At 41.2% G+C, this 22,083-nt stretch overlaps 1 protein-coding gene across 1 annotated transcript in view; it reads right to left on the bottom strand.

Moving 5' to 3' along the window:
- Positions 1 to 419: 419 nt before the first annotated feature.
- plxna3 (plexin A3) overlaps positions 420 to 22,083 on the bottom strand; it is a 200,635-nt gene continuing 178,971 nt past the window's right edge. The window contains exons 21-32 of the mRNA XM_058389372.1: positions 19,535 to 19,677; positions 18,673 to 18,929; positions 18,210 to 18,276; positions 16,689 to 16,835; positions 11,567 to 11,726; positions 10,671 to 10,774; positions 10,467 to 10,563; positions 9,670 to 9,860; positions 8,134 to 8,303; positions 7,802 to 8,014; positions 6,168 to 6,318; positions 420 to 3,910 (exon numbers count right to left, since the gene is read on the bottom strand). Coding sequence (XP_058245355.1) covers positions 3,815 to 3,910; positions 6,168 to 6,318; positions 7,802 to 8,014; positions 8,134 to 8,303; positions 9,670 to 9,860; positions 10,467 to 10,563; positions 10,671 to 10,774; positions 11,567 to 11,726; positions 16,689 to 16,835; positions 18,210 to 18,276; positions 18,673 to 18,929; positions 19,535 to 19,677 — 1,796 coding nt within the window. The 3' untranslated portion in view covers positions 420 to 3,814. The remainder of the gene's footprint in view (positions 3,911 to 6,167; positions 6,319 to 7,801; positions 8,015 to 8,133; positions 8,304 to 9,669; positions 9,861 to 10,466; positions 10,564 to 10,670; positions 10,775 to 11,566; positions 11,727 to 16,688; positions 16,836 to 18,209; positions 18,277 to 18,672; positions 18,930 to 19,534; positions 19,678 to 22,083) is intronic.

Below are 22,083 nucleotides of genomic sequence, written 5' to 3'. Positions count from 1 at the left end.
TCCTACAATTCCTGTGAATTGACTTTAAAAAAAATTAAAAAAAGAACAATGGAACGGACGAAAATGATAAAAAAAACCAAAAAAAAAAACCAAAGACGTGACTAAAAAATAATAATTTAAAAAAGAAAACCATTTCGGAAAACCGATAATTATACAAAATATATTTATATATTTATATAGAATTAAGGACTAGGCAAAGCAGTCATTCATTCCTCAGTCAGACAAAGCTACTTCCTCTCCAGACACATAGTTAATGTTAATAAAACTCCTTTTATCTTTAGAAACTGTAAACAAGTCTCAACCATATAATTGATTATAACATTTGAGAGAAACAGACAAAAAAACAAAATAAAACCCCCCCCCAAAAAAAACAAACAAATAAATTAGAATCAAGTCATCTGAGACAAAAAATGTGTTGATTTTTTTTTTTTAATGTTTTTTACTTTTTTAAAACGTCTTTTAATAACTAGAACACTGACTGAAATGTAGTTATGGATCAAAAAACAGACATTTTTTAAATTTTTTTTCTTCTAGCGATTCTACAGAAAAACACAATTTTTATCCCCTTCACTCACTCCTCTTTTCCTCACGAGTACAGGTGCTTTTAATAGTATTTTTTAGCGCTTTTTTTCTTCTTCTTCTTCTTCACTTTACACACTCGAAGCATGTTAGAACGGCTGTGCTGCAAACGAACAAACAGAAAAAAAAAAAAACGAAGAGAGACGACGTCGGATCGTATGGCTAGAGGATTGTTTAACTCTCTATTAAGACAAAAAAAAAAAAAAAGGAGAGAGAGAGAGAGAGAGAGAGAGAGAGAAAAACGAACAGAAAATCAATCGCCCTGATGGCCGTTAGTCTTACAGGCAGTGCGTATGCGGAGAAGGAGGCCCTTCCCGACAGTACGTTTGGCTTTTACTCACAGTTCAGGAATTCGGATGTAAACCTCGAGATGTGGTCAATCAAACTGATCTTGATATATAGATATATATATATATATATTTCTATATATTTCATTTTTTTTTGGTGTAGATTTATGATTGGTTTTAATTTTACTGAGTGGTTTCTCTGCTGACCTGGCACCTTCGTCACTCGAGCACGCAAGTCGTTTCGTCTCCTGTTGCACCAGACCCAGATTCCACACGAGCCTCCACCCTCCCCCCCACCCATTCCCATTCCTCCTCCTCCACCTCTTCCTCTTCCTTCTCCTTCCGCCCCACGAAAAAACAAACAAACAAAACGTTCAAAGGAATACGACTTAATTATCACGCCGCCTGCGTTTCAAATGCAAACGAGCTCCGAATTCTGGTACGAACACCTCACAGTTCACCTCACTCAGACGACGTGAAGTTTTTAAAGTGATTCGGAATCGCGTTCGTGCGGTCTGACGAGAACGAGACCCGCTCTGAACGTCTTTTGTCCCAGCTGGAATTAAGACTGGGCCGAATTACATTCAAGTAGGTTTGGATCGGGTTAGCGGCGTTTTTGTGTGTAGCCGAAAAGTTTTTAGGGAATTAACAGAGCAGCTACTGGATGATATGCAGGATTGAGAAATCTTTGAAAAAGCAACGGAGGGATCCGTCCAAATTGAAACGGGAAATCTTAATAATTTATGCAAATGTTTGAAGATTTCAATTCCGCTAAAGGCCATTGAAGCACATACATTTCGGATTTATCACCCAGACGTCCTTGTGCGTTCGTAGTCCTGAAAACTGAAAGCATAATTAATAAGCCCGGCTATTTTCCAAGGACGACTTCCTACACTCCAAATCCCAGCTGACTCCAGCTTTGTTTCGTTTGTGTGGGGTGTTTTTTGTTTTTTTTTTCCTCCCCCCAATTAGTCTGCTCGGATAACTTTGACCTCTTTTGACCTTCAAAACGTACACGGTATAATGAAAATACGAAACTGCATAAATCCTCGTGGACGACTTTAAGAAAGCGGATATGTACGGAAAGTCTGGAGCGTCGGCAAAAACGGATGAAATGCTCGATCGGGAATACTGTACATCAAAATAGCGTATCGTACATTCTTGCGTTGGAGAATAATAAATAACACAATAAATTAGAAAGCACAATAAATACTCCATTAAAAACGGAAGGGCAGAACTGAAAATAGTGTAGAAAAAAAAAAAAAAGAAGCTGGTAATATTTTCCAATTTGCTGCAACTTATTTTTTTTTTTTTTCCCAGAGTACCTTGTGTTTTTCCTTGAGACGCTAGCGTCACAGAAAATAAAAAAAGGACGGATGATTTAAGGCCATGTCGATTGCGGGATACGGACAGGATTGAAGCGCGACGTTTCGGATTGGCGTTAAGTTTCAAAGGGAACGAACCGAGGAGCCGTGAAAAGAACGGCGGAGACGGATATCCGAGACTTGCGACTACCTACAGCGGAATCTCAGAACGCCTTTTCAAATCGATCGACTGATCAAATAATCAAAAGATAAACAGGTTTTTTTTTTCCTTGTTGTGCTTGGTGTACAGGTTACACAATATACCTTTTCGGAATTTTTCCAGAAACGGCGAGACGGAACGCAAACGTAAAACGATGGGAGTTTTCGTGGTTTGGAATGGGACGCTGAAATTTCGACTCATGGCTTCCGTTTTTTTGAACTCGACTTATTGCTCTTGGATGGATGGATCTATTAGGTTGGGATGCCTGTTTATCAAAGTACGACGCTCGATAACCCTTTCCCTTCGGGGAAGGACCACAGATCTGAGTTAAAACACTCCAACCCTCACAGTTACACAGTGGTATAATACAAAAAAATTGCAGGAACCGAGGATTGGGTGAAGGGTACTGGGGTAGGGGTACAGGGGTACGGGGGTAAGGGTTACAATATCAAGGGAAGAAACCCCGTTAGGGCAGAAATGGCCAGCTTGAGGCCACGTTCGAGTCGGGGGTTCAGGGATATGTCCAGACGTTAACAGAAAGGCAAGCTCTGAAGGACGCTGATTCACACCGCTCAGGTCCGTTTGGCCCCAGATTCACGACAGACAGGGATGAGAGAAAAGGCGCTTTTTTTTGTTGTTGTTGTGGTTGTTGTTGGTTTGAGACGAGGACGTGGTTCCAGTATTCCATGCCCACATTTCTCACGTTTTAAGAAGTGAGGGCTTCAATTGAATTTTCAGATTCCCTCGGAACACCGGGCCTCTCTCTCAGAGCTTACAAATGTCACTGTTTTAAATTGCATCATTTTGCTTCCGGCTTCTTTAATTCCCCCTTCATGGCACTGGCTTTACGATTCAGCACGGCTTCTACGGCAACGGCACGTGTCGCCGTTTCTTATTGGAATGTATCTTAGTGATCCACAGTTGTCCGATTCCAAAAGTTTTTTTTTTTTCTTTTTTTTTGGCAGTTTGCCTTCGCAACGATGGTGAGAGAGAGAGAGAGAGAGAGAGAGAGAAAGAGAGAGAGAGAGAGAGAGAGAAAGAGAGAACTTAATGGGAGAACAGAGGAAAGACGAAACTTCAATCTTGAGACTGAGAATAACATACAGTGAAAAAAGAGAGAGAGAGAGAGAGAGAGAGAATATGGAGAGAAGAGTGGCGGCGTTTTGGCTGTGCAGGTTCTGGTCCAGAGAAATCGTGAAATATCGGGCGTCCGTGTGCTGTGGTTGCTTGAGTGTTGATTGTCCAGTGTGTTTAGTCTCTCCTCTTCCCATCACAAGCTATGGACGTTTCAGTGCCGGTCAGTTCCTCAGAGCCTTCCAGCCAACCCCTTTCCCTCTTCATCCCCTCCCTTCTTCCCTTCCTTCCTCCTTCCCTCCTTCCCACCCTCCTCTGCTTTCCTCTTCTCTTCCTCTCCTCCTGCTCCATCAGCTGCTGCCAGACATCAGGTTAATGGCTTGTTCCAGTTTGTGTCTCAGTTTGTGTTTGCGGCAGTACCCGTCTCTGTCCAGTGCCGTCAAGATCTGCATGATGAGAGAGCGAAAGAGAAGCCATTAACTGATAGACACACACGTATACACACACACACACACACACATGTTCTAATTCAATATTCCGTAGTCAGCTTTCTTGTCACGGACCGTTTGAAAAGGCTGAATGGAACTCGGGATGAATATGAAGCATGATCTCATAAGACACGCACATCAAAACGGACCCCGTCTCACGGAAAATGGAATTTGCAATTCATGGATTTTTTCCTTAACCAACTTTCTTAAGCAATCCGGATGAATATATAAAACTCATCTCTGCTTGGCCAGTATGGATTTTTTTGTTCCTCTGCAGCTCATAATTGACCTTTTTAAATAAAAGAAAACCTCAAAATAAACCGTATTGATGAATCCGTTGAGTGTTTTGATGTAGCTGGGGTTATATATACATGACTGCAAACACACACTGTTTATAGGAACACTGGCTTCTCTTATCTCCTGGATCAATGAATTATTAATCAACATAATCTTCAATAGATGGATAGATCGATAAACAGATGGATCGGCTGGAGCAACAGTTGGTTGGATACGTAGATAAGTGGATGGATAGATGATTGCATGTTCCATGAATAAACTAAAATAACAGGCTATTAATTTCACAGAATACACAAGTCTTGCAGGATGCACAGCCCTGCCCCAGCTGCCCTGATGGACAGAAAAGTCTTCTTCTACAGGAACGACTTCATTTAACATTTAATCTGTAGAATTAGGGTCATAAAATGTGGTTTCAAAACGAGGACGCAGTGCACACTTGGCACATCAGTTTGAATGGATGGATAGATACAGTCTTACTCTTGTAATACAGATATTTATAAAGGTATATATATATATATATATTATGGACTTCAAGAAAGAGTGATGGACTTACTGTTTTTCGGGTGGGGGAGTAGACTGACTATTTGAGGGATGGATGGTTGTTTTGACTAATTGTGGGACAAGAAGATTGATGGATGGATGGATGGATGAATGGGTAGACTTACTGTTTCAAGGATGAATGGATGGATGGATGGATGAATAGATGGTTGGTTTGATGGATGGACTTACTGTTTCAAGGATAAAAGGATGGATGGACTTATTGTTTCAGGAATGAATGGATCGACTACTCACTACCTGAGTGAGGGATGAACGCTTCGAGTATTTAAGGGAACGATGAATGGACTTACTATTTGATGGATAATGGATGGACTTTCTGTTTGAAAGATGGATGGGTTAAGTAACTATTTGGGGATGGATGGATGGATGGGTGGAAAATTTGTGGGATGGATCGATGGATGGACTAAGAATTTTAGTGACATATGAAACAATACTTTAAGGGATGAGGGAGCTTATGAGGGATGGATGGATGGATGGATAAATGGTCTTACAATAAGAGGGATGGATGGATTTACAATATGAGGGATGGTTGGATGAATTGGTAGGTGGATGGACTTACAATATAGAGGATGGATGGATGGATTTACAATATAAGGGTTTGGTGGATGGATTGGTAGATAGATGAACTTACAATATGGAGGATGGATGGACTTATGAGGGATGGATGGATGGAATTACATTATAAGGGAAGGATGGATTTACAATATGAGGTATGGATGGGAAGATAGATTGACTTACATATATTGGCATGAATGGATGGATGGATGGATGGACTTTATATAAGATGGATGGACAGATGAATGGACTATTTGAGGGATAGATGGACTAAATATTTTAATAAATTATACTAAGGATGGAAAGTCTAAGCATTATAAGAATAGGTGGACTAATAATGTAAGGATTATAAGGAGTCTATATTATAAGGATAATATGGACTAATAGGGGTGGGTGGATATATTTATGGACTAACTATCTGAAGGATGGATAGATCGACGATGAATGAGCTATTTAAGGAATGGAAGGATTGAGTACTTGAGGGAGGAAGAGAGGAATAAATCAATAAATGTACTGTGTGGCTGAATAGATGGACGAATGGATAGTTAAATCTAGCAGAAAACAGACGTCAGTAAATAAAGCCAAACATATTTAACCAAGCGTTCTCGTTCCCTGATCACATGACTCAGTCTTTCTGTTACACCGGAATAAAAGCTGTTGCTTACAACCACATAAGGAGAAAGAAACATCCAATCATTTCGGAGAGAATTAAAACTGTTAACAGTGAAATGGAATAAAGCAGGTCTGGGATCAGTGTGAAACGGGTGTGAATGGATCCTGTGGGAACGCTGTGAACTGAACCCACCTCCTCTTTGTACTTGTTGATGTAAAAATAGAGCTCATTGAGTGCGCTCAGTGTGTTGAATTCGCTGCCATGGAGACGGGACTGCTCCACCAGATAGGCGTCCATGTCTTGATCGCTGATACTCGGCATCTTGCTAATGTCTCTGTAGTACCTGAAAACACACACAAACACACACACACACACACACGAGATCAATGCTCTCCTTATTCCCAGCAATCAATGTGAATTTGCCAGCATGCCAAAATCACAACACAACCTCACTGCCCCTGCTGACTGTGAGGGTGTTTACAAAGGAACAAGTTTCATTCCATAACAATATGCAACGGTATGTTTGGTAATCAAAGAAGGCATATGGCGGATTGGCAAAAAAAAAAAACGTTCGGAAATTTCCTACAAGATGTCCTGGTGCCTACAGGCTTTGCTGAAGTTTTTTTCTTTTTCATATATCTCAAACATAGTTCTAGCATTACCCCAATATGGCTGAGGATGGCTCATGCAGTATATAATGATTACAAATTGAAAGGATCATACTTATGTCCATTTTGCTGTGAAACCTAGCGACACAACATGATCAACTACCATTTTTTACCACAACCTGGTTACCAAACATGATCTTTGCAGGAAGGAGTATCAGGCAAGAATTGATAAATTCAACATGAACAATTTGTTAAATGCAGAAAACAAATAGCTAATTCTATCATTCCTCCATTAAAATGTACTTAAAATAACTTTCTATGATCTCATCAAGCTCAAAGTAGCATCACGTATGGGATTCCAGATAAGTTACAGATCAAGCAAATACCTCGCAGATCCGCGTCTCACAATTCGCGACTCCACTGATCCGCGAAATTTTCACTGGAACCTAACTAATTTGCATCCACGAATTTTTCGCAGACCCGCAAAATCCTGCAAAAGTGTTTATGGCTAATTTTCGTGGCAATTTATACATTTTCATGCTTTTAATGAGAAATATTTGAGAAAAATTTAGTTTATATATAATATAAAAGTAAAATCAACAAAATATCAATATGAATTAAATATAAATGTTATCTTAATTATATCGAACGTCGCCGATATCACGTACGTACAGTACAGCCATTACAGACACACTATTGGCTGGAAGGGTTGGAAGTAGCCAATCACAGTGCATTAACAGTTTTACCTAGCTAGTGATTGGCTGGTAGCTATGATGCTTTGTATGCGCTCCCCGCGCCTTGTACTCGGTTCAACACGCATGTATATTCCGTGAATAAGTGATCTCGGTGATTTTTTATCACCTTGGTTTTTATACAGGCGATACTGTACTCTATTTTTACGTCAAACATTTATTTCTTTTTTAAGGGTAATGTATTAAGCTAACTTATAAATGAAATTAAAGTGTTTTGGGAGCATGACTGGGGTTTAAACTTTAAAAATAAGCATTTACAGTACAGTATTAGCATTGTTAGTGACTCCACAGAGCATCCGCGAAACTTCGTCATTCGCGATGGGTCCTGGAACGTAACCTCGCGGATATGTGAGGTGTTACTGTACAGCTAAACTATGTCTTTACGTAAGTTACTTTTTCAACACAAATGGCTAGGAAAAGTTGCTCAGATTCAAACAAAGCAAAAAAGATTTTAATGATCTCATACCTCTCCACCCAGCTCTTGTAATTGGGGATATCTTTAGCGTAAAGCAGCTTATTGGATGGCGAGTCTTTGCCTAGACGGTGCTCTGATGTTGAGCACGAGTCCATGAAGGTCTGAGCCACAACCGACAAACATGCGTCCGTGATGCTGCTCTTATGGATGTCGAACACAAACTGTGGATTCTTGATCACGTTCACCCAGAACCGTAAAGGCAAGCTGAGAGAGAGAGAGAGAGAGATGTACTTTCATTGAATAAGTAGTGTATCATGTGTTGTAAAGTACTATAAATATATTCATATCCGTGTGTGTTTGCGTGTGTGTGAGTGTTGGCTCACCAGTTGCTCTTCCAGGTGTGACGCACATCTGGGTCACTGATCTGTCTCTTGTCCGCCTGCTCATCCAGAAAGTCGAACATGTACTTGATGGCCAGAGGCAGTGCGCTGCCACGGTGGGCCGTACTGAACACCGTCTCGAACAAATCATCCACAAACTTCTGCAGCGTGCCCTGACCGTGCAGCAAACACAGCAGACGGTTAGAATTTTATGCTCGGCTCAACATGTGCACCACACTTCGATCAGCGCATCAGCCATTATGAGGAGTTCTGCTAGCGTTATCGTTGCTCTCAGTGCAGCTTCTCAGTTACGCCTGCTGAGAGCCTTGAGGAAGACACATTGTTCACATATAATGCAGCTTAGTTCAGCATCATGAAATGAATACAGCCTATATGCCATAAATACTGCTGCTCGGTGCACACAAATCAAAGCCTTTATGTCCTTTTAATCTTAACTTTGATTTGTGATTAGCTTCAATAATGCTCGGGAATAAATCAGGCCAAGTTTATATAGTAGTAACTCAGTTAGCCAGCTTTATGGGCCAGAATGCTAGACTGGGAGTGAGCTTGCTAAAACGTGTGATGATCAGACACTGAGAGCCCTGACGGTCTGGATAGACATACAAGGAAGTATGAGTGTTGTTACAACTGTTGAATGGTCGGATGGATAGATGGCTAAATGGTTGATTAGGTGGATGAATAAATGGATGGATTGCTGAATGGATATGGAATGGAAAGGTTAGATATTTGTTTGTGCAATATATGTGTATAGATGGATGGAAGGAAGTACAGATATATAGTTAGAAGGATGGAGGGGTAGATGATACATAGATATGTGGAGATGGATGGATGGATGGACAGCCAAATAAATTGTTGGATGAATGGAAGGACAAATGTTGACCAGATGGATGGATTTGAAATGATGGACAGACAGATGGATGGATAAATAGATGGACAAATACATAGATGGATAGGCAGATGAATGGATGGATTTGTGGAAATGGATGAATAGGTAGATGATAGATGGATGGATAGACAGATGGATGGATGGACAGGTAGATGAATGGATGGATGTGTGGAGATGGATAGATAGGTAGATGAATGGATGGATGGGTGGAGATGAATGGATGGATGGATGGATGGACAAACAAATAAATGGCTGAGTGGATAGATAGGTAGATGATCAGTGGATGTGTAGAGATGAATGGATCGATAGATGGACAAATAAATGGTTGGATGGATGTTGAATACATGGATGGATTTGAAAATATGGACAGACCAATAAACAGTTGGTTTGATGGACAAGCAAATAGATGGATGGATTTTAACAAATGTACAGACAGATGAATGAATAGATAGATAGATAGATAGATAGATAGATAGATAGATAGATAGATAGATAGATAGATAGATAGATAGATAGATAGATAGATAGATAGATAGATAGATAGATAGATAGATAGATAGATAGATAGATAGATAGATAGATAGATAGATGGTTGGTTGGATGGACAGGTAGATGATTAAATGTGTGAATACCTTCGTAGCCAGAAGCCGTGTGAGGTAAATCTCGGACACCATCTTGCTGCTGCGGTCTCCTTCGCGCTGGTCTGCATGCTCGTGGTTTTTCACCAGGTGCCACAGTTTGGTGCCGGTCTCCTGGTCAGGGGTGATCATGGGTGCTCGAGAGCGCAGGCTGTCTGGACTGCTGGAAGTCCTGAGCAAGCTCTCTGTACCGGAATAGCACATAAAACCCACACAATGTCAGATAATGACAGATCATGCTCTGGTACACAATGTACCTTCAGTTAAGGAAATTACTGTCTGGAGTCGTTGTCCTTTTTTTCAGGTTCAGCACTGAGAGCGCAGAGATTTTTCACACCGAGTGTTAAAAAGTCTATAGAAACAAAATGTTCTGAAGAAACTAAATAATTCAACGTAAAACAATCTTTCTTATTGTAAAGAAGTTTAACAGCTTCTGTCCAACATGTGCTTTAGTTCAGCTGTCACGAGCCATTTGCAAGTAATAATATCAGGGCTTTCAGCTTCTTTTTGGCTCAATAAAGGTCTCCGTGGGACCAAACTGAGCGAAACTGAGCGGCGATGAATGCAGTAACGTGGCAGTGAGCAGGACTTCAAGATGAATGAACTGACCTTGTCACACTGATCCTAGACGAACGGTAGTGTTTTTCTGAGATTTTAGATCAATAGAAGTGGAGCTGGATCAGTGAAAAGAGGCAATTTCTTTGGCAAGACAGCATATGATGGGTAAAAGGACAAAAAGACAAGAATGTGTCACGCTGGAAGTTGATGAAAGAAAGAGAGAGAGCGTGTACCGTATCGACTGAGCGAGCGCGTAAATGTGAATGAGTTGGCGATGTTATACGCAGACACTTGCTTCTGAACCAGAGCCACCACTGAGCCATCTGTCACCTGCGCAAAAAAAAAAAAAAATGGAGGAAAAAGGAAACAGACGAGAGTCAGTAACTAATACAAGAGACATCTGTATCTGTCACATGTTTGTCAGAGACTCGTCCAACCTGGTAATGCGCCAGCGTGTTCAGACGCTTCCAGTCGCTCTCGATCTTCGTGGTGACGTCTTCGTCTTGAAGGATGATTCTGGTGAGTCGTCCCTGTCTCCATTCTGATGAAACAAGACGACAAGTCAGGGAACACTGATAGATAGAAAGCTAATTAGTATGCAGTCATTCATACTAAGGAGTGAATATACAGACTCCTACATATTAGCGTCCTTGTACGCGTAAGCAATAAACCGTAATTCTAATGTCCGAAAGTAACAGATGCAATGATTTGTATTTTCTGCCAAATCTGTGCGACATTAAGACCCATCAGTGGGTGTTATCAAGCTTATAAAGATTAAAGAAAGTCATACGGAAATAGCAAACAGAAATGATTAAATGTTCGGCTAACCTTCCGACTCCCACACCTCCACGAATCAATAAGATAGTATTACATGATGGCTGCTATGTTACATCTCGGCAGGAGGGATTCTGCTCGGCTCTTGTCGCTCTCGGTTAACAATTCCGAGCACTCTGGCCTATTAATGATTCCTTTTCACGCAGGTAAACTTATAGAGCTAAGGTGATAAAGAGTAACCAAAGGCTTCATTTATTATCCATGCTTGTTGCCATGGCTACATTTCAAGATTACTACATATTGCTTGGAACAAAGATTTAAAGCTGCGATTAACCAGATCTATATTAAAAAAAAAAAAGTATATAGATGTGGAGTGTTAATTATTAATTATTTTATGACCGTGTCCAACTGATGTGCTACGGTCATTAAGGCGGCAGTGGAGAAGTGCAGAAAGTATAAGAAGCCTGGTTACAATCTATTTATAATGAGGACCCCTGCTAAAGATTTTCAATAATGCATGAATAAAAGTAGCTGTGCGAGAGATACGATGTGCTCGTACCGAGGTCCATGTCATCAGCCTGTGGTCTCTGTGAGTACGGGATTCCTTTATACACCGCATCCAGCAGCTTATCTTTCACCTGAGTCACTGTATCACAGTTCAGCACCTTCACGGGGACCTCCGTGCCGGCGTCTATCTCTGGAGGAATGCACATCAGAGTCTGGTGGACAGAAAGACAACGATAGAAGAGGATGAAGAGAGGTTGCTAGCCAACAATTAGTGGAGAAATTAAGCAAAAAAATAAATACGTTTGTCTTATCGCTATTGCAAAAGGTGTATGGTTAAAATAAAGACGTCTGCCTTCCATTCGAGAGCTGAAGGTCTCTACAGACTTGGAGGCTGATTTATCCCGGCCCACACCGATCAATCCACACACTATTTCAGTGCGATTGATCAACACCACGGTATAAACGTTAACTGCAAAGCCGCCGCCGAATACGGTCTGCGGCACACGGAGTTCAGGCTTTTAGTAAACACTGACAAATCGATTAGGAGAAAAATATATAGAGAAACGAGCGTGTAAGAGCAATGGAGCTACAAATGAGAAGATGTGGTTCACACGTTGTAGGAGAAACGGAGACATGAAAGCTAAACAAGTCAGGAAGCCGACAGAGTGGCAGTTATTATCACAATAAAATTAGTTCTGTATCAGGACGTATCTAGTAGGTTCTTTTAACCCTTTTCACCAGCACACAGGTGATCCATTCTGCTGCTGGGATGGAAATCGCCTGATGGGACATTTTCCCATTTTATCGTCACAAGTCTGATATAAAATGAGTCAGGACTCATTGTTTTGGCTTTCAGTGTGAGACGTTTGCTTGTTTTTCCCCTCTTACACAGAATTTTAGTGGTTGAAAATAAACACCTTCAAATTTGAGCTGCTTTTTAGATGAACAAGCACTCGGGGCATCTCAGAGAGCAGAAATGGGTTTGATGTCAACATTTACTTTGAAGACAGAAACATTTGTGTGAGAAAAAAATAACCAGTATTTTGTTTTTTTAGAAGCTTTTCTATGAATACATCACACCTAGTCGGCAAAAAAGCCCAGAAATACTTATGAATAGATACTAAATCTTAAATCTCTGAGTGTCTACTTTCATACGATCCATTAAACCACTGTGGAGTGTAACCTGACAAAGACACTCAGTGCTGAAATACCATTTTTTGGCCTCTGGTAAAAAGGTGACTTGAGCATGAGGTAAAGTCCAGTTCAAGCATAAAGCTGAGCAAATAGTTTAAGAATTTAGTAATGGCTCGCAAACCTTCAAATACAGATCTTTCTTTAAAACTAACACATACACTAGAATTAATCTACTAACTAATGCATACTAATATAGCTAACGTTTGTGGACACACCTTAGGTGCCTAATGTCAGCCATTTTGTAGCTTTCCATCGTTCATCAGAATAGAAGGTTTCTTGGTAACATGACAAGAGGTTGGCGAGACTGTTTATCGCTGCTATAACATAGACGATAACTTCATTCATCAATGTTCCACATTAAACGGATAAGATCTTTCATTAATAAATAAAAACAAAGTTAGCGCTGTGGAATAAGATGAATAAAATTACAGTCCATTTCACACGAGGTGATATTATATCTCTGTCTCTCTTTCCCTCTGCCTTGTCTCCTGTAGCTCAGGCCAAATTCTATTAAAGATGTTGCTGCTGATCGTGATTGCCAAGCGCCTTGATATGTTTACACAGCGAGGGTGTTCACACAATGCCGTCGGTGTATGTAAATTCATTCGAAGGCCCTGGGTGCAGTGCTAATCGGGTCATTAGTACAATGCAGTTGGCACTTGTGACTTGCTCTTAGCATCTGTGGCTTCACTTCGCTTAGTGATCATTAGTGAAAGGTTACAACAGTCCTGGCAGTCCTCTGGCTCCCCGGTGTGTCCCTTTCTAATCTAATCTAATCTAATCTAATCTAATCTAATCATTTATATGTAAAGTGCTTTTTATTAATCCTATTATTACTCCTAATATAAATTAGGGTTCAGGCACCAATGGACTGAATGTTAAACAGACAAATTGTTTAGCTTAATAAAATGTGAGTCACTCAGGATGACCACATGATTAGGATAAATCTAAACTGAAATTTTGAAAACTTAGCATTAGGTCATACCCAGAATTTCGTGCAAACTCAACTAAAAAAATGTACACTGACCAAGCATAACATTAGGTCCTCCTTTTGCTGCCAAAACAGCCCTGGCCCATCATGCATGTATTCTGACACCTTTCTATCAGAACCAGCATTAACTTCTTCAGCAGTTTGAGCAACAGTAGCTCGTCTGTTGGATCGGATCACACGGGCCAGCCTTCACTCCCCTCGTGCATCAATGAGCCTTGGACCACTTTTGATAGATACTGACCACTGCAGACCGGGAACACCCCACAAGAGCTGAAGAGTTCTGGAGATGCTCTGATCCAGTGGTCACAATTCGGCCCTTCATCAAACTCGCTCAAATCCTTACTCTTGCCCATTTTTCCTGCTTCTAACACATCAACTTTGAGGAGAAAATGTTGACTTGCTGCTTAATATATCCCACCCACTAACAGGTGCCATGATGAGGAGATCATCAGTGTTATTCACGTCACCTCTCACTGGTAAGAACCAAACTTGGGCTAAAAATAGAACTGTCAACAACAACAACAACAAAAAAAAAAACGTGTGAAAAATCACGTGCTGAAGGCAACGTTGGTATAGTGGGTTGACTCTTTCGAAACAGCTTTTGCTGACTGAAAAGATAGCACGGCAGCCACAACAGTTAATAAATTATGCAACACTAGATTTGCATAATTCTAATAAATTCCGTTTGAACTAATTCAATCTGGGGGTTAAAACGCTGATCCAGGATCAGTTTTGAATGATAATATCTTAATCTTGAAAAATATGACTCCTTACGCAGGCCATTCTATGGACCTTGACCTTTCCAGACACTCCCCTGAGGAGAACATGTTTAGGACTAAGTGCTAAGACATCTGCATGACTTCACTGCTTATCGATTCCTCTAAGCTGATCCATGCTGAATAGACTGGCATTGAGCGGTTACTGATCTCCCACAGCTTTAACCGAGACGACTAAACTTCACTTTCTCCCTCTCTCTCTCGCTCTCTCTCTGTACATCAAACAAAAATCTCTCAAAACGATTTTCCTGGTTTCGCGTGAGGACTTTTTACCTGGAGTATTTTTAAAAGGTGCGGGTCATGTGTGTTTAAATAAATCAGTAGTGGTTTAAAGTGCAGGCTTTCCTGGCAGGGCTGTTTGGAAGGAGACCGAGCCAGAGGAAAAGTCTGCTCTTTTTTAATAGGCACCATGATTAATCAGGGAGTTTGTGTATTTTTTTGTTCTTTATAAATGTAATTTTAAACCCTTAAAAGTTTTAAACGTCCAGGACATTACCTCAAGCATCATATTTAGTAGTTCTGAGAAAATATTTCACTTTTTGTTAGAAAAAATTGTGGTATATTTTCTCGAACCTACGTAAGATAAATTTCACCATTTATCTTTCCATCTTGTTTAATTTATTACCTTACTACCTGTGCTTGTGGATTCTTTCTATCTATCTATCTATCTATCTATCTATCTATCTATCTATCTATCTGCCTGCCTGCCTGCCTGTCTGTCTGTCTGTCTGTCTGTCTGTCTGTCTGTCTGTCTTTTCCTAAAAAAACACCACCACCACGACTTTAAAAAATCCCTTCATGAATGAATAAATGTCATGAAAAGAAGCAAACAACAACGTAAAAGGAATGAATTGATTAAATTGGCAGCAATTTTTAGTCATTTGTGGAAAAGTGCTTGGACCCCGATGATTGCTGTTTGGGGCTATTATTATGTTCGTTCATTATCTGTTCATACTTGAATGTCAGGGATAATCGTTATACATGTGAAAGTGTTAAGAAAAAAATAAATAAATAAAGCAAAGGAATGACTAAACAGGTATTAACCATTTGCATGTAGTGCTTTGGACCCCTATTAATGGAATCTGTGATTATATTTATATTATCATTATTATTTAATTGAATTAATAGGCACAGTGTGTAGACATGAGAGTGTATGAACCAGAGCTATGTAGGAACTTAGCAACTACTGCAAGAAAAGGGGAAAACTGTCACACTTATGAACAACAGCTAGTTCTATAGGGAGTACCGATTTCTATATATTTAGCAAATTCACAAAAAGGCAAATTCAAGAAGATCTAAGGCTGTCCGCTGTTATCAGATTTAAATACTGAATTAAAATAATAAAGAGACATGATGTTTTAGCACCCAAATGGTTGTGTGTTGGCTGTAAATGATTAAAACAAATAATTATTTATCTTCTAGCTATAATCTAATGACGTGACCCGAGCCAAACCTGTGTGCATGCATGTGCACACTTTAGTGTCAAAATTGCTGCCATGAGAAACAGTTCAGCATCATCTACATAAGACGAAAAGAAGATGATGTTTCATTACATTTCCTGTTACTAGCCCTGAGCAGGTTATATGGCTTCCCTTTCACGTCCTGTTACTAGTATTAATCTCCTTCTTATATAAAACACAGTGATGGTACTGCAGAAACCGTAGCGGCATTTTCATCCTTTCTGCCTTACGTGTGCTCCTCTTTCTCCTGCGCTCTCTGCATTCACTACACGGCCTGTCCTCATCTGTCTGATGGGCGTCGGCGCTCTGGGAGGCATATATATTTCAGCGGCAGCAGAGGAACTGAAACCTTAGTAACTCATCTATCATAACGGTGTAGAAGGGAGCATGCGCCGAGCCCTGAATAACAGCGGGTTTAAGCTAACCTTCAGACTCCACCGGCTGAATGTTAATGGGAGTAAACGGCGCTGCTCGAAAACACTCCCATCGATCCGGCGACCCGTTATAGCGCAAGTTGTAAGATACATCATTTGCTCCCTTTTCGCTCGGGTGTGTGTTCTAGTATCGAACCGAAGTCAAACACCTGGCCCCAGCGGATCTGCCGGGTGATGGGGGAGTAGAGAGGAGGAGGGGGTGATGGTGGTAGTGGTAGGGGTAAGGGAAGGGGGGGTTGTATGATGGGAAACGGGAGAGGCATTATGGGAGGTGAGAGTGCGCACACACACACACACACACACACACACACACACTGACCAGCTGCTTGTAGTCGATCTGCTGTCGGATGAGCTTGTCCTCGCTGAGCGAGTAGCGCGCCTCCCCGGTGATGGCGTCGATCGGCCCTTTCTCCATCTGCTGCTTTATAGCGCAGTACAGCATGAACAGCGGCTCTCCTGCACATTCCTGCGGAACGAAAGACAAAAGAGACGTGACGACACTTAAGAGGTCAACATTATTGACAATCGAATGCATTATTTCATTTTTTAGGAAATGGCATTCAAAAGCTTCATGTGATTTACAGCTACAGAAATAGATGCAGTACATAAGAGGTACAGAAGACGGGAGAATGAGCAGGGAAGAGTGGAGCAGACTGAGAGACCAGAGCTCAGAGAGACTGTAGATGCCCAATCACATTCCTTTTTTTCGATGGCATTTGCGAGGAGCAAAGAACTCGCCAATTATCCACTTAAAAGCTATTGATGACTAAGCAGTGATACTGAAGGAAGGCTGTTATTTAGTCCTTAGGCTAGATCAGCTTGACATTATTAATTACAGCCTGACATCCTCATGCTCACTCGGCTAGGCGTGCACACAGACCCCGAGCGGGGGAGCGACGGAGAAGGGAGAGAAAGAGAGAGAGAGAGAGAGAGACAGGCAGACAAAAGCAACGGAGCGACAAAAGAATGATTAGACACTCCAGCGCCATTCTCGATTCTGATTGGCCAGGAGGTTTTTTTTTTTTTTTTTACAGAACGGTGGTTCAGGCTGTAATTCATATCAAAGGTTTAAATGAATGTTATTGTTTCTATGGTAACCAAGGATCTGTATAGTCCGTGGTTACCGTACATAAAGACTTCACGTGATCTAAAATTTGGATGTGTTTTAACTCGACAAAGAAAAAAGTATAAGCATTGATATTGTGGAAGTTTTCAGGGCAGAGGAGTTAATACTTTGCCTATTGACCTTTCTCAACATGACATGTTGTTATACTAACAAAAAGTTGGTGTGGAAATTCGTTTTCTGGATGTTTTCGCAATAGAACGCGGTCTAAAGCCATTATATCACCATGAATATAACACCGAAAGATGATCCCTAATCATTTCTATGTATTTGCTCCTGATGGCCAGGGTGGTGGCCGGAAGACTTAAACATCTGCACTGATGGGACTTGGCGTTCAGCCACGACTGCATTCCGAGGAGCGTTTCTCTCCTGGAGCACACAATGGGCCCGATGTTAGTGATATGAACAGGGGTTCATCTGAGCAGCGCCGATGCAGCTTTCGGGGTATGTTGAACATTTTGCTCGAGGGGGTCAGGGAGCACCTGACAGGAAGTGGGTTTGGAAGAATGCCCAGCCGGTCGCTGAGGGATTGTTTTGAGTCTGGGGTGAAACTGTGGCATTCCTGAAGCTAAGCCTGTGCCAGCTTGGCAGCGACTCATCGTGTGAACGCGTCTTGCTAAGAGCTGCCAGATCTCAGGGCCTGTACTCAATGTTTCATCAAGCTTCAGAAATGGAAAATAGATTCAGAGAAAATCTCGACAAGAAAATGTAGCAAACCTTGAGGAAGCGATGCAGGAGGAACGTGAACCAGTTGGTGAGCATTTTCTCCGCCACGGATTCGGTCCTGCAAAAAGAGAGATGTTAAATGTACGCAAATCCTTTCTTTTTGCTTTATTTTCGTCTTCGTGGTTTAGCTTGTCTTTACGTATTTGTATGGAAGAATTTCCCGGATCATTTTCAATTGCATTTCACGGTTGCGTTTTCTATTCGTGGACATGAATTGCGCTTGCGTGTGCATTTTTGTTTACACGAGTACACGATGTGGGCCAAATTTCAGACAAAAACGTCCTTAAGCAATCGGATTTCCCATGTCTTACAAGTCATCAACCCTGCTATATTGAAATGGTGTCAGACGTCTGATCCAGATCCACATCCAAACCCGTCTCCAAAACTGACTGAGAAGGTTGTGCGTAGAAACCTGTAGGAGCAGAATCATCTACTCAGGGATGTGGCTCCTTACCGTCGCAGAAGCAGCTTGGGATGGTTCCGGTTCTCCAGGTTCTTCTCGATGAGGTCAGCCAGCAGCTGCTTGAGCACCACGGTGGCGTACTCCATCCTGCCCTGCAGCGCCGCCATGAGAAGAGACGCCACATTGCCTCGGTCGCGCATGGAGAAAGATCTCTGTGCCTCCAGCGTGTGGATGAACATCAAGAGGAACATCTTGTTATGGAGCAGCTGGCTGAAGAGACGCAAGGCCTTCTCGACGTTTGCCGGAGACTGTAGGGAAAGAGAAGAGGGGGGAGGAAAATAGATGGCTGGATTAAATAATAGGAGAAACAAAGAACAAATAACGATTCAACGGAATGAATGAAGCGGTTGAGAACAATGGGACGAACGAACGCGCTATTTTCTGCTTGACTGCTTCCTGAATGCAGAATGTCAAGCGCAGTTAAAAATGCCACTGTCAAAGGGCTCGTTCTTTCCTGCTGACTATTTTCAAAACATTTTTTCAGAAGGCACGTCACTAGACGCCTGTTCCGCGGGGTCTTTGCGTGGCTGCTGGTTTCGGCATGTGTCAGAGGTTTTAATTAAAAAGCAAGCAGAAAGCGGCATGTTTGCTCTGAAACACACTACTGAGGTAGCGCTGGAGCTTAGGGAAGCTTTTTAAAGCACATCCTAGGGCTTTTATCCTCTTCTTCTCCCCTCTGGTGAAGGATTAAAAGAAAAACCAGGGAGGAGGGAGGAAGGGGAGGAAAGCAGGGGGTGGGGGTGGGGGCAAGAGGATGAGTTCTTGCAACCAACTCACTGCATATCCAAGTGTCAGACAACACCTAGGGACAGACAGACAGACAGGCTTTTTGTAAGACTTGTTTTTCACTCACATCGAGCTCCTTCAGAACCGGATGCTCCTCGATGCCAGGGAACATCACCCTCATAGTGTAAGTACGGTACTCCAGGAACGGGATCTTCACGCCGTCCATGTCGTTGGTCAGCTCTTGGATGTCTGTCTGCAGTTCGGCGAACGCTGGGGGACGGAAAGGACACGTGGTTAAAACGTTTGCATCAATCAAATCATTCATCAAATTCAGATTTTATTTACTCCACACTTTTTATGACTGTATTTAATCTAAAAATTAGAGCCGATTAACAGTAATGTAAAAGAAGATACATGTAATAAAACAGAACATACAGGAATATAGGGAAATATGGTGGAAAATTGCAACAGGAAAATACAGTGATTATATTTATATATATATATATGGTAGAGTCATGTGGTATGAGTGGAATGATGAATAAGAATATAGATTATGAATATAGACTACATCAGCAAGCAAGTCTAGGGAACTTTCAGGACTTTTCCAACATGAAATAGTTCCACTGGTGCAGTGTAAACTCCGGGAGAACAGAATCCTGGGACTATCCTGGTTGAGGTTTCACACTGCTCATACTTCACCCAGGTTAGTCCTGGCTCTTTAGAATCTGACTTTTCTCAATGTACATTTCTAAACCTGAGGTTCTTATTTGCATATTTGAGCCATCAACATTCACGGTGGGATAAATTGGATAAATTCGCGTCGGTGAGGAGAAAAAAAAAGGACATTTCTACACCTGATCTTTCACAGCTTCTTTTCAAGTTTGTAGCATGTAGTTGACCAGCAGTTTGATCATATTGTTATCCAACTTCAGCTAAATTTCCAGTGTCACGTATTTCCCCCTCGTTACGGAGCACACTTCCATGATGTTCAGTGTTTTACAAGTGTGGATGCTACCCACAAAATTTTTATTTATCTATTTATTCCTGGTTTTCGCGTGATACAAGACACATGCTGTTGAGTTTCTGATTGGGTTTCTGTTGCTAAGCATCTAATCGTAACATTTTAACACCGTATCCTTTCACACTGTATACATTTGGCCCTGCAGTGTGGCATTCACACTGTCAAAGTCGTGCTAAATCTGCTTCAGAGCACAGATTCATAACCCTGGGGAAAATTTCGTGCTTCATAACCCTGCCTCTAAATTCCACGTGTGAAACGATCCTCTTTCCGGAGTTAAATGTGAACTTTAGGGCGCTGTGTTAAGCACCGCAATTAAACACAGTGTGAAAAACCCTTGTGTGTGAGGAGTGAAATCGGCCTCGGTGTAAAATTTGTAAACAGTTCTTTAAATACTGAATAAATCTCCCAGATCCAAAACTTCTGCAACCGCTGAAAGTCGAAACGACTGAGAAATAAAACCAGCTTCGGAAGATGAGCACATTATGACATGACCCAGTTCAATCACTCGTCTCTCTCTCTCTCACACACACTCTCTCTCACACACACACACACAGAGTGGAGAGCTGAGTGTGAATCCTGAGCCGATTTCGCAGACAGAATTCTGTACGGATGAAGCAGATTAACAAGATTTTTTTTTTTTTTTTTGCGATCAACTCTAAAGCACGGGTTCAGGCTTCTTCTTCCACATTAAAACATTAACGGCCAATTATAAAGCTTTTAACTCCCGGTTACTCCTGAGAGTTTGGCAGTGCGAGGGCGATACTGTAACTACCTGAACCGTGAACGCTCTGGCGAGCGAGCAGCTAGCGGCTTATCCGCACTTCAGATCCACAATTAATTCACTTAGTGGACACTTTTGTGCGCGAGCAGCTGAGGAACTCGGAGGAAAACGCTTAGCTCAAAAGGGAATGATGGAAGAAAAATAGTCACATTTAATGAATCGGACGTCACGGCCGTAGATATAAACATCAGAAACATGGACGTGAATGTGTTCTTTCTTAACACAGACAAATTAACGACAGAAAAATAACTGCCATGGAGTAAGAACCTGAGGAAAAGTTTTAAAAGATATAAACCTATTTTAGGTTCTGAATATATTATTAGCATTAATTAAAGGATTAGTATTTTTTATCCTTAATTATTCATTTTAAAACTGTGATTTAGCCAACATTCAAACTGGTTAACATACTAGCAAGCGAGCTAAAATGAAGCTCTACCGTTTAACTGAAACTAGAATCCAAGTTAGCAAGCGAGCTAACATTAGGAGCCAGATTTGTTAGCATGATAAGCTAGTTACTTAGCTACTCTAGTGATCCCCATTTTTTGGAAATACTGGCTTACTTTTTTGTAACATCCATGTAAGTTAACATCTTAGCAAGTCAGGCTTGTTAGGAGGCACAAGAATAAACATTAGGCTAGAACATTAGAAAAGCAATTGTGCTAGCAAGCGAGTTTATGCTAACTAAATGATTCAGTGCTTCATGTGGATTGAATTTACAAATTTCTCATGACATCTTTGCAAAAGGAGACCTGAGGGCTGTAAATAAATACTAAGGAGGTAGCTATCTTAGCCTTTCAATATAACAGCATCTTATTTCAAATATTTTACCTCATAAATATTTTACCTAATAACATAATCCTAAGCAACTCATGGA

The sequence above is a fragment of the Hemibagrus wyckioides genome, linkage group LG05, assembly GCF_019097595.1.
Source record: "Hemibagrus wyckioides isolate EC202008001 linkage group LG05, SWU_Hwy_1.0, whole genome shotgun sequence".
Classification (NCBI taxonomy): domain Eukaryota; kingdom Metazoa; phylum Chordata; class Actinopteri; order Siluriformes; family Bagridae; genus Hemibagrus; species Hemibagrus wyckioides.
The sequence above is the reverse complement of the archived record's forward strand: the minus strand, read 5'-3'. Positions and strand labels throughout refer to the sequence as shown.